Raw genomic sequence first — 13,320 nt, forward strand, 5'->3', positions numbered from 1 at the left:
GAATCATTACTGTGACTATATATAACATTTTTCCAGCCTCCATCACCAACTAGAGATTTTAATAGAGTTGACTGAAAAATATTATTAGTGTTATATCTGAAAAACTAAGCTTTAAAGCAAGAAATAAGAGTATTTTATGGGCCCAGCATGTTTTCACTGCGCCACTCCACTACCTAAGAATTAAGAGTATTTTAAAATGTTATATAAAGTATATATGAGTTTCTTAATTAGCAAATTGAAAAATAACATTAAGAGAGTTAAAGTAAGCTGCACTCAGTTCTTTTTCCCTAACTCCAAGTTTTAGCATGCCATTGCTGTTATCTGTTTTTTTTAACCCCATGTTTACATGGTTATTTGCATTATTTATAGAGAGAAGGCCAAGTGGAAGCAGGAGTCATGACAGCCACTACATGGTTGAAAGAGGAACCTCAAGTACCCAAATTAGACACAGTAAGCAATTTTTGAATCTATAGCCCAGAACTTCTAGAAAACATGTACTGTGACAATTTTAAGTTTACTTTCCTTTTTCTTTCATTTTTCAACGTGTAAAGAAAATTTATTTTATAAAAACGTTAAGGACACAAAGTCAGAGGACTATCAGTAAAATTAATAATTTAGGTTAACTTAACATTTTGTTAAAGTTTAATCTTTACTGTATTTTTTCCCATTATCATTTAATTCCCTTATACCTCCCTCCCCCCAGCAATCACCGCACTGTTGTCCATGTCCACGAGTCCTAAGAACAAATTTGGGAGTACTCACCAGGCATTTATATCTAGATTGGAATTTTGACTGTACCAAACTGTAAATCCAAAATTAAATACACTGTGCAGGCGATCAGTCCAAATTAAATAAATAACTTTTACTGAACAAATTAAATGGGAATATAACAATCTAAATGTGTTTAAGATTATTAAATTCAAACATCAAAATTATTCTCTTAAGTAGATATGTTATTTTATTTGAGTCCTTGATCTAATAATCTTTTTAGTAATTTGCCATCTCACATACTACAAAATATATTTGTTATCAAAGGACCTTTTAGAAAGTAAAGAATATGTTTAGGTTTTTTTCTTATTATAGCTGCTGGTTTTTTCTTGTTTGACTTTAGAGGTTTAATAAATTTATACTAGGCCAATGATTTGAAATATGGAGTCAGTATTTTTCTAAATTTATAGAAATGCATGAATATCAAATGTTGACAGAAGTATTGCTAGATAATATTTTTTCCAAAGCCTCAGTTTTAGGGAACTAAAGGAGATACTGAGCTCTGACTGAAGTGAAAAAATTAAATATTAGATGTAAATTTGTACCAAATTTTGCTTTAAAATGTCATCAATATTTTCTTTATTTCTGGTTGTCAAGATCCTATTCAATCTTATTTTCATTTTTAATTGATTAGAACCATTTTCCAGCTGTGAATTCTTTTCTTTGTTAACTCCTATTTGCTTCCTTCTTAAAGCATGATTAGAAGCATCTGCTAGACTACAGTAAGCAGTAAGTTGTGTGCTTTTCACCTTTGAGACCAGAATGGTCCCTGCCTCTTATAAGCTGACTACTCAGCTCTATCTTTTTCTTATAAATAATTTGGTCATGTGGTATTCTACTTTAAACTTTTATATATTTTGGACAGTTATTCAACTTGAAAAGAGAAAAGAGTTTATCAGACTATAATATTAAATCATTTACATTTGTTTATTAAATATACTTTTATAAAATACCAAGTAATATACTTGTACAAATTATCTACCGAAGTTTAATTCCTTTCCAGTATGATAGATGTGATGTCATTATCTTGATATTTTCTAATATTTCTGTCATTGCTTCTTATATAGCCTGGCGAACCTGACTTTCAAGAACACAGAAGTCCAGAACAACCTGCATATGGTCTCTGCAGTGATTTTAGTGATGATGAATCAGTGGAAAACTCAAGAATAAAATCTACTAAAAACAAAGCATCTGACTCAAGTAAAGCTTCAGATTGTCCCAGACAGCTTACCTTACTCCAGTGTGGTTTCTCTAAATTGCTTGAGACAAAATGTAAAGCAGTTGATGATAGTGATGAAAATATTACTTCTGATGATGAAAGTTCTGATGAACACCCCAAGTACCTTTCAACAGAAGCCAAAGATGTTGGTTGTCAGAAAAGTCAAGTCTCTCTTGGTACTTCAAAACATCAGAAATTAGCCAACATACTAAATTCAAAGGAAAAATATATTTTTGATAAAAGTGAAAACATTTTAGAGCAGACTATTTCTTCTGAGTTTGATAACAAAAATTTTAAAAATACAACTGACCACAATTGCATTTTACAGAATATCACTGAATCAGAAGATAGTGATGTCATCTTGCCCACACAATACACAACTGAGAAATTCCCTAAGAATAGTATAAGGCTTAAACCACCTAAGGATAGATTTGAAGATTCTGAAACAGAAAACCCTATAAAGGTAACAAATGATGATGATAGAAAGACCAATGTCAGAGAAAGTGAACTTATTTCAAAACAATTAAATCCTATGAACCTGAAATCTATTATGAAAAGAAAAGGTAGTAGTGATATTAGTGATGAGTCTGATGACATTGAAATTTCCTCCAAGTCAAGCATAAGAAAACAAAGATCTACTAGTTCTTTGAGGTTTAAGAGAAAAAGGGAAAATAAAAGAGAACTTGATGCCTTTCCTAAAACAATGAAGAAAGCAAACCAACTGTGTGCAACAAATGAAGATTGTAATTCTCAGGCTATTGATGATTTTTCATCCTCAGATGACGATTTTTCTGTTAGCCACATCAGTTTCTCTAAACAAAGACATAGACCAAAAACTTTGAAAGATAGAATTGGTTTCTCTTCAAAATTGCCTAGCCATAAGAAAAATAGCACTTCCGTACCAAGAACACCAATGAAATTTTCAAATGAGAGAGCTGTCAATCAAGAGATGTCTGAATCAATGGATAAAATTTTAGGTAACTACAGATACTTTCTGAAAAAAATTGTTATGTATTTGTTTTGTGAAATCAAATAGTTCTCTAAGAGTTCTTGAGTTAGCTTGTAAAATAGCTCTCTACAATCAAGATGCTACATTGCGGCACAAATGAGGGATTGGGTGGGTGGCAAGATAAAGGGAAGACCACTTAGGCCAGGATAGAGAACTTAGTCATCCCCACAGGACTACCTATGTTTGCCCCATTATTCTAATTTTTATAGCGATCACATTTTTGCATTTTTAAAACACAAATGTGTATCCCTAGACATAGTTTGGTCTCTCTTTTTCTTTTTTAAATTTTATAGTATCTCTTTTTTTCTGTAATATTCTTTTTTTAATTATTTATTTGTTTGTTTATTTATTTATTTAGAGAAAGGGGAAAGGAGAAAGAGAGGATGAGAAACATCACTGTGTGGTTGCCTCTCACTCGCGCCCCCAACTGGGGACGTGATGTGCAACCTAGTCATGTGCCCTGACCAGGAATCGAACCAGCGACACTTGGCTTGCAGGCCGACGCTCAATCCACTGAACCACAGCAGCCAGGGCTATTCTGTAGTATTCTTTCTTCATCCCTTACATTTCCGTGTGATTTATCTGTTGACTTACTTGGGCCATCTATAGAGTTTTCCTCAATTTGAATTTTGCTAATTATGTTTCTTTGGTGCAGCTGAACATTTTCCTCTGCCCTCTACATTTCCTGCAAATGAGCAGTATCTGAGATGTATCAAACTCAGGTTAAATCCCTTTGACAAGAGATTTGGGAAGACTATGAGAGGCACAAAATGTTTGCTGATCTCTATTTTTTAATCCTCAACCAAGGATATTTTTTTAAATTGATTTTAGAAAAATAGAAACATCAATTAGTTGCCTACAATATGTACTCCAACTGTGGATCAAACCTGCAACCTAGTCATGTGCCCTGACTGGGAATCGAACCAGCAACACTTGGCCCACAAGCCGACGCTCAATAGTGTTCAAAACTGTGGTGGGATTTCCTCTCCCCTGCTCTGCTCTAGACCAGCGGTTCTCAACCTGTGGGTAATGACCCCTTTGGGGGTCGAACGACCCTTTCACAGGGGTCGCCTAAGACCATCGGAAAACACATATATAATTACATATTGTTTTTGTGATTAATCACTATGCTTTAATTATGTTCAATTTGTAACAATGAAAATACATCCTGCATATCAGATATTTACATTATGATTCATAACAGTAGCAAAATTACAGTTATGAAGTAGCAACGAAAATAATTTTATGTTTGGGGGTCACCACAACATGAGGAACTGTATTAAAGGGTCATGGCATTAGGAAGGTTGAGAACCACTGCTCTAGACCTTCTCTTTCCCTCATTTCTGTTTTTCCTGTTCTGCTCATTTTGACTCCCTTCCACTGGCCTGAGAGCAGTGGTAGGTCAGTTTGGGAAGCTCCTAAATGCTAGCTAGTTCCAGCCCCTTAGGCTTTGTTACCTCAGCCCATGCACCCACTCAGCGTTGGAGAGTGGAAAACCTTCCCAGATTCACTGCTATCTCCATTTGGCGCATTGTGCTTCCCAGTGAATAGCTATTGTCTATTCTGAGGTGTCCTGTCCTCAGATCTATCAGATGCCATTCTGTTGCTTCCTTCTTCCTGCACACAGACCCTGATGCCACGCAGGGTAGGTAGCTATTGGGGGATTTTCCCTACTTACTTGTATCTTAGGGCTCGTAGGAATATCTTGTCATCTAATTTTGTTGTTAGTGCTGTCCATGGCTTTTGGTTTTGCTCTCTGGTTGCTGTCTGCTCCCATGTAGGGATTCAGAGATAGTGAAGTACTGCTTCCCATGCTACCACCATGTGCCAAGAAGCTTTAGTGATTTTAAGTTAACACAAACGCATCTGACTCATTCCCAAAGAGCTGTATGAAAGAAGATAGTACATAAGCAAGGATACAATGATATAGAAACCTTAATAATTGTGACTAACTTATTTGCAAATCAAGCTTTCTTTTGCACTTAGTAGTATTCTCATTTAGATATATATTTTGATATTCTTGTAACTAAGTGCTGGACTATCCTTTGGTTTGTGTACTACAACGAGATTTAGGCTTGAGGAATGATTGCATAAACTATTTTTTTTAATCAGCTAAGTTTTTTTGTTGTTGATTTTTACTGTCCAAAACGTGTCGATAGTTAGTGTGGAATTAATGCTCTTTTGAGTAAGGCATAAAATCTTTCCTCAAAATTAAGAAAAATCTGAGTAAATTTTTTACCAGAAGAACCATTTTGAAGGTTTTAAACTGTTGCCATATGAACTCCTTGGTGTTTTGAAATTTAAGGAGAATATTATCTTCGTTGTTTTTTCAGTCATTTTATTTAACATTTATTTTCACATGATTGGCAATTTCTATTGAGAGAGCTTCAGGACTGAAACAGTACAAGTGTTGAAGGTCATAATCAAGGTTCATTGCCAGAGCTGTTTGAGAGAGCTTTTACAGACCTCAGTTCTAGCCTTCTTTTTTATGACCACAGTTTAAAAGTAAATTATAGGTGCCTAGAAGCAAAGCAATAAAAAAGTAGCCATTTTTTAAACTTCTTTCAGATAAAAGCTGTAAGTTAATTTTTTTCATTTCCTAAAAAGCTTCCAATTTGACATTCTCTGGGCATATGTACAAAAAAGACAAAATATAAACGGTAAAACTAAACAAAGCCAACCAAACGAAACTCCCTGATCATAAACCCTTTGCTCCCACTACATCACTGTAAGCAAGTACTTGTTTAAAGATACAGATGAGGCTAGCACTGCTCTTTAAATTTGTAAATAATTTTTTTAAATAAACTTGAACAAATTCATAGAAATGACCCTCTACCATGACTTTTCAGTTGGCTAAAACTCTTCATTTCTGGTTTAAGTCTGAAGATTGTTACCTAATTTTAGACATTCTCATATTGATGAGAGGAAAAAGTCCTTTCCAAGTTAACCTAGACCAACATATTTGAATACTTTTTCTTTTTAATTTTTTTAAAAAGAATATTATAATGTTAACGGACAATGTTTTTCAAAACAAGCCTAACATTTTTAGTGTATTGCTGATAATTTTTAAAGTATACATGGAATCATACTGCATCATAATGAGACATCACTTAATAAACATCAATTACCTCCTAGATGGTGTTCAGGAAGTGGCTTACATTCACTCCAACCAGAATGTGATTGGATCAAGCAAAGCTGAAAATCAAATGAGCCGATGGGCAGCACGTGATGTATTTGAATTGAAGCAATTTTCCCAGCTTCCTGCTAACATAGCTGTTTGCATTTCTAAGGTAAGGAGCGTATAGGGTACTGTCATCTTTAGTTTTTATCTCATTTTCACAGAAGTTACTCAATAGGATCCCCTCTTAAGTACCCTCTTCAAAAGTAGCTACTAAGATTATAAGTGACATACAAATAAGTGAAAAAACAGAACATTATTTGGAGCACAGTAGTCACTGAAGATGTTTTTATAGAACAAACAAATCAATATCTAAATGTCTAATAACTTTGAGTTGCTTAATAGTTTCCCTCAATAAAAATGTGTTAGAAATTAGGAATCTGAAGGAATAATGCAATTAACTTAAAACCAAAACGAGATACCCTTCCTAAATTTTTCATCTAAAATGAAGACATACAAAAACTAGCTTCATATGGAATTTACTTTTTAGTGAAAGGATTTTTATAATGTTAAAAGTAACCAGGTGGGAAGGGGGCAGGGAGAGAAGGGGAGTAAGTAAGGGAAGGGTTTAGTAAAGGAACTAGTATAAATAACCCATGGACAGGTACAAGGAGTTGGGGATTGACTGTGGGAGAAGGGGTGGGCATGGTGGGGGGTGGGGCACTGGGGGGAAAAGTGGGACAACTGTAATAGAAAAATAATAAATAAATAAATAAATTTTTAAAAGAAAAAAGAAAGCACTGAGTTTTCTAACAAGGCCAACCAAGTAATTTCAAGTTTCCTAAACTAAACAGTAAAGTTAACACTGTACTAAACATAAAAAAAAAGAGTAATAAATACTTTCTATAGGTTCTTCTCATTTAAAATTACTGTGATATAGAAATAAGCCTTTATATAAATGTGATATTTATTTACACATAGTCACTTTCATCAAAGGTTTAAAGTTTTTTTCTCTCTTTGGCTTATTATCCTTTATTAGTTCCAAAGAACTAAGTGTGTAAGGAGTAGTTTTTCTACCACTCTGTGCAGGAGTTAAAAATGCATACCATATAAACCAATGGTGCTTAGTTTCAAGTTAGCATTACTTTTGAGAATGAAGGGAAGAAAATGCTTCTGAACTGCCAACTTTCTTAATATATTTGTACCTCATCTGGTTCAACAAAGGGTTTGGATTGTCTTAACAATAAAATCAGAATAGAAAATGAAATTTAGGACCAAGGGAAATATAAATTAAACTGAAAGTTGAAGAGTGGGAGGAAGTTAGAATGCAGATATATAGGACGTAATGTTCTTACCCAGATATTTTTTAAGGACAAATTTGATTGAGTTGCCTGGTAGACAAAACAAAGGAAGTAAACTATTTATTTAGTGTGTTCTCAACTAATGCATTTGGAAATGTGTGTGGGCAGTTTGGGTGGTCACGATGACTGAGTGCCCGACTGGTATTGATGTCTGGAGGCCAGGGATAGTAAATGGGGCGTGGGGGTGTGGTGGGGAGGGAGACATCCTACTTGCCAAGAATTGTTTTGCCCAAAATGCCATAACACCCTGCTGAGAAATACTGAGCTAAATGATTGTCCTTAAAGGGGAGGGGACGGGTAATACCATCTCTACTAAAGAGGAGAAAAGCTTTTCCTAGCACTTAATATGAAGGAAAGTTATCTCAGGGATTTTAAATGAGTGCCACTGAATGATCTAGTGAATAGTCAGTTGTCTTTCATATCCTGAGAGTATATGAGATAACAGACTTTGAAAGGCTGTGCTATTAATATTTTTTAATGTAATCCAAAGTCCTAGTGCCAAAATTCAGTGCATGAAAACTCATGCTGTTTTTTTATATTCTAGAATTATACTGTCTCTCAACCAATACTGTAGACAACATTTCTACAGCTTGACTACCTTTTAGGACCTATCTGGAAAAGGTCAGCAGAAATATACTGAATTTACCAGAAATTTGCTTTATTAGACTGAAGAGCACATTGGTATCTTCTAAATAGATAGTCAATTTGTTATTAGCTTTTTTTAATTGCTCTTTTCTAAACAAACAAATTTTAATGGAAAAAGAGGTAAGATAGCTTGGCAAACCTTTGTAGTAGATGTTCATGAAATAATTTAACTGGATATTAGGCTTATTTAAATATTTTTCAGAGAAGAAATTTACAGGCATATAATTTTTCCCAAAATGGACCTGAGAAGGAACTCTTAGATATAAAAGCAATAAAAAGTCCGTTTGGAACCTTCTCAAGGAAAGTTGTAGAAATGGAAATGCTGCAAATTTACTTTGTCTTTAATTGGCAGGGAGTGAGGACAGGAGGGAGTTTCTTTATCCTTCTATTAGCAATACCAATAGTTTTCAAACTTTTTCAGCCCCAGCATTCTTGAGGTGGACAGCACAATCTTATAAAAAACCTTGCTTCTTCACAGTGATATTCATAATAAGGAATATTTCTTACCAGGAATTAAATTGTAGTTTCCTCCCCTGGGGTTTCTAACATGCCCTTTGAGATCATGTATCTCCCCCATTACATGTAGACCAACTTAGATCTTTTTCAAGAAATAGGAAGAAAATCTATTGTTTCATGACTAAATCATGGTTGGTATAAAATATTCAGGAAGGTTTTAAAGCCACTAAGCAGGAGGTCCAATCTCATGCCACCAATGCTAGCAGGCGAAAAACTGTCTGCGTAGACATGCTCATTTCAGTGGCTGACTTCTTTAAAGCAATGCTTGATACAGTGAAGTTCCAACAGAATAAGATTCAATCCATGAGATTTGACCTATACCATTTAATGCATCAGATTAATAGTATAACTGTACTTTAACATCTTGAAAGCTGTAATTTATGAGCTATATACAAAAAATTACTCAGGGACAATATCATAAAGTTACTATTAAAAAAGAAAGGTCTTTTTTTTAATTAATTAATTTATTTATTTTTAATGTGTTTTATTGATTACAGTGTTACATTTGTTCCAATTTCCCTTCCCTCTGTTCCCCTCCACCCGGTGGTCCCCCTCCCTCCCCTTGTCCCCCCCTTTTAGTCCATGTCCATTGGTTGTGCATATAGTTCTTCTCAACCTCTTCCTGTCTATTCCATTCCCTCCTACGATGTTTCTTAATTCCTATACCATCTCCCTCCCTCTCCCCCTTCCCCCTCCCTGATGACCTCCCCACAATATGCTCCTCATACCTATAGTTCTTTTTCCACTCTCATTGCCTATTTAGTTTGCCTTTGTTTCAATTCCCTAGCTTCTGTTGTTGTTTCTTGTGATGCAGTTTTCATTTTAATGTTCATAGTTTTGATCCTCCTTTTTCTAAACCAGTCCCTTTAACTTCTCATATAACAGTTGTTTGGATCTAATGAACTCTTTCAGTTTTATTTTGTCCTGGAAACACTTTCTCAGCCCTTCTATTCTGAATGACAGCTTCGCTGGATAAAGTATTCATGGTTGTAGGTTTTTGATTTTCATTACTTTGAATATTTCTTGCCAGTCCCTTCTTGCCTGCAGCATCTCCCTTGAGAAGTCAGCTGACAGTCTAATTGGGACCCCTTTGTACATGATTCTTTTCTTCTCTCTTGCTGCTTTTAAGATTCTCTCTTTAACTTTTGACATTTTGATTATAATGTGTGTTGGAGTGGTTCTCCCTGGGTCCAGTTGTTTTGGAACTCTCCGTACTTCCTGGACCTGTAAGTCTATTTCCTTCCCCAAGTTTGGGAAGTTCCACTTTATTATATTTTCACTTAATTTTTCAATTTTTAGTTCTTCTTCTTCGCCCTCTGGTAAACCAATGATTCTTATGTTGGGCCTTTTATAGCTGTCCCAGAGGTTTCTGATCATCTCATCATTTTCCTTGCTTCCTGTTTTTTCTCTCTGCACTGGTTGACTGTTTGTTCCTTCTTTGTGTTCTGGTTTGTTGATTTGAACTCTGGGTTTTATTTCCTCACCATCTGTCTCGTATGTGGTTTTGTTCCTTTCAGTATGAGTGTTTTTCAATTCTTTCTCATCTTTTTCCAGATCTTTGGTAAATTCTGTAAGCCACCTGATAACAATGGCCCTGAACTGAGCCTCTGACAGGTTTCTTATTTGTTCATCTGTCAGGTTCTTCCTCTGTTGCCTGGTGAGCTGCACCACTGGGATTTCTATAGTTGTCTGCCTCGTTTTGACAGATCCGTTTTGTTTTCTTGGGCCGGCTATAGGGGGCAGTGCCTGTGTACTCGTCACAACCTAGCAACCGGCGGCGATCCACAACCTTTTTCGCCGCACTGTGGCCCTTTGTCGTCACAACCCAGTGACCGGCGGCGGTCCAGCAACCTTTCTCGCCGCGTTGTGGCACTTTGTCGTCACTGCCCAGCAACCAGTGGCCATCCTCAACCTATTTCGCAGTGCTGTGGCGCTTTGTGTGGGGGCGGGGGTCCAAGATGGATTCCCGCAGTTATTCTGCTAGGAGACTGGGATCCGTCCTCCCGCCCTCTTGGCCTCACCATTGGAGGTGATGTGGTGGCTGCTTTTCCCAGCGTTGAGGTCGCAAGCTGCCGGGGTTAGACTGCAGCTGAGACTGCTCTCCCTGCCGCTGTCCCTGGTGCTACCGCAAACAGCTCCGCCCCCTTTCACTCTTCTTACCTGCCCAAAGGGCGCCGCTGGTTTATAACTTCGTACGTTGGGCTTCCGTGTAATTTTATTTTCTGGAATTTCTAGTTATCTTTTGTTTTGAAGTAGTTGTATTCCTCTCTAGTTGTAGAGGGAGGCCGAGCGTGTCCGTCTAAGCCTCCATCTTGGCCGGAAGTCTAAAAAAGAAAGGTCTTACTTGTTATTTGAAAATCAGAATTTTCAAAATAGGTAATGATCATACATATTTACAATGTTTTTAGCTTTTCACCAATGTCAAAAACTAAAGCTACTGTATTTTTGACATAAAAATATAGCCCGTGAGACATACCTCATGCTTTTCTCCTTTTACATTAATTGGTAATAGATAAATAAAAGAAATATAATGAGTCCACCTTTGACTTGTTGAACTCTGTAATCTTCCAGAGACAGAAGGAATATTGATGGTTATAGCTAGCATATGTCATAGACTCTACTCAGAATGTCAGAGTTTGAATTCTAGCTCCACCTCATACTCCTTGTATGACCATGAGGAAGTTACTTACCTTCTCTGCACCTAAATTTCCTTGTGATTTTTACAAATATGAAATGAAGTAATACCTGCAAAATGCTCTGAACAGTACCCGACACAAAATAGCACTCAATGAATAATAAGTATTGTTATTACTCCCACTGGATAAGATCAACATCTTTTAATTTCAGTAAAGTTGTTCACTCCTGGGGGATCAACAGGCAATAATCCACAGTTGTATGCAAGCACAGAATGCATGGTACTAGGGAATCTGGGGCTTTGGACTTTCTTTAAAAAGAAAAAACAAGATTATTAATGGAAGAATATTTTTCAAAATTTTATATGTGACTATTAAGTTTTTGCTTATGGAAACAGAAAGCCACTCAGTACTTTATAATTTATTTTGTGATAGTCCATATTAGAATTGAAGTTATTAGTAATGCTTTTCTTTAAAGCTGATTGATTTATTTTCTCTTTCAATTCATCAATTGGCGTGACTGCTTCTAAATTAAGATATCTCTATAGCTGCTGACTGACATTCAAAGGAGTGAGATATCACTCTGCCATCGGACTAGTACTTTTGCGTTATCTTTATACATAATATTCTGGGTTTTCCTAATTATAATTCTTCTGGAAACTAAATACTACTTCAATAATGTCAGGGAGATAGAATGATGGTAGTGGTATTTTTCTCTTTACTGAAACTATTTGCAAAGAGGTTAAATTAAGGATTTCTGAAGAAACGTTTAAAATAATATTATTTAACATAGATGAGATATTGATGACATTTCAAAGCCATCTCACAAAATTTCTAAGAAAAAATGTTCACAATCACTGATTTCATCAGGTCTGGTCAATATTACTTCAACACCTCTAATGAGTAAATCGTTGAAACATTGTTTAGGGATAGGTATCTCACTCACTGAGAAGTTTTGCAACTTGTAGTATGGTGATGGGTGGCAATACTGAATTTGCAGTTTTGAAAAAAATTAAAAATAGGGAAGGAAAGAGAATAAATTAACGTGAAGAGAAATGAAGCAGGATGAAGGCAAAAGAGACTCAATCATAGTGTTAGAAAAATTTGCAAACCTCTTGCTTCTGAAGACTCCAAAAATCCCCAGACCTCCCACCTACAGTACAGTGTCTTTCATCTGGGACTCACATCAAGAATCTTTTGATTACTGAGAATTCTTCTGAGTGCTTCATGTCTGTCACCAAAGTTTTATTAGAGGCCTTCACTTGTGTTTGAAAGATTTTGTGTGTGTGTATGTGTGCGTGTGTGCGTGTGGTCTGTGTGTATGTGCACATGTGCTTCTGCAGCCAGATGCACATGTGTTGCCTCACTTCCTAAGAAAACAAATCCTATTTATTTGTATGACAGCAGTACATGCTTAACAGTGGTCACAATTTGCAAGTATTTCTCTTTCCAAGGAATACTATAATTGAGTATAAATTAAAGCCTTTAACTAAATTGCATGGGAATATACTAAACAGAAAACTTCCAGGAGAGATAATGTATACCACAATCCTAGATAAAATTCTGCTGTCTTTCAGAATTTTCCAGTCCTTTTGATACAATTCTTGATAACCAAAATGACAAAAGCTATGAACCTGCTTTTCAAATTCAGCAATATATTAAGAAAAGACCTAATATACTACTATCTTTTCTGTCTTTCCTTTCGTTTCTTGTAGTTCATACTTTTATAAATAATTTTTACTTATGGAATGCATTTGAAAGATGTCTTGAATGAAAACCTATCACTCCTGAAATAAATTTCTACTTACACCTTTGTTATAGAGTATTACAAACAATATAAAATAAGAGCTCGTTTTGCCTTAAATTGTACTTGGATATTTTAGAACCATTTCTGAAGATATCTTATTTTAAAAGATGAGCTGTCTGAATACAAGAGGGAAAACCTGTGTCATTTAGCGTTAAACCCAGACCAAAAAAGTGTTTTAAGTATTTGAAGGGACTGATAATACCTTTATTAGAGTTAATTTATTCTTTTGATATATGGAACTATG

The 13,320-nt window shown here is 35.5% G+C and overlaps 1 protein-coding gene across 1 annotated transcript in view; it reads left to right on the plus strand.

The window, feature by feature from the left end:
* ERCC6L2 (ERCC excision repair 6 like 2) overlaps positions 1-13,320 on the plus strand; it is a 175,853-nt gene that overhangs the window by 126,300 nt on the left and 36,233 nt on the right. Inside the window, exons 15-17 of the mRNA XM_090274034.1 lie at positions 370-450; positions 1,836-2,964; positions 6,132-6,286. Coding sequence (XP_090130160.1) covers positions 370-450; positions 1,836-2,964; positions 6,132-6,286 — 1,365 coding nt within the window. The remainder of the gene's footprint in view (positions 1-369; positions 451-1,835; positions 2,965-6,131; positions 6,287-13,320) is intronic.

The sequence above is a fragment of the Furipterus horrens genome, unplaced genomic scaffold (genome assembly GCF_987537825.1).
Source record: "Furipterus horrens unplaced genomic scaffold, mFurHor1.1.pri manual_scaffold_4, whole genome shotgun sequence".
NCBI lineage: Eukaryota > Metazoa > Chordata > Mammalia > Chiroptera > Furipteridae > Furipterus > Furipterus horrens.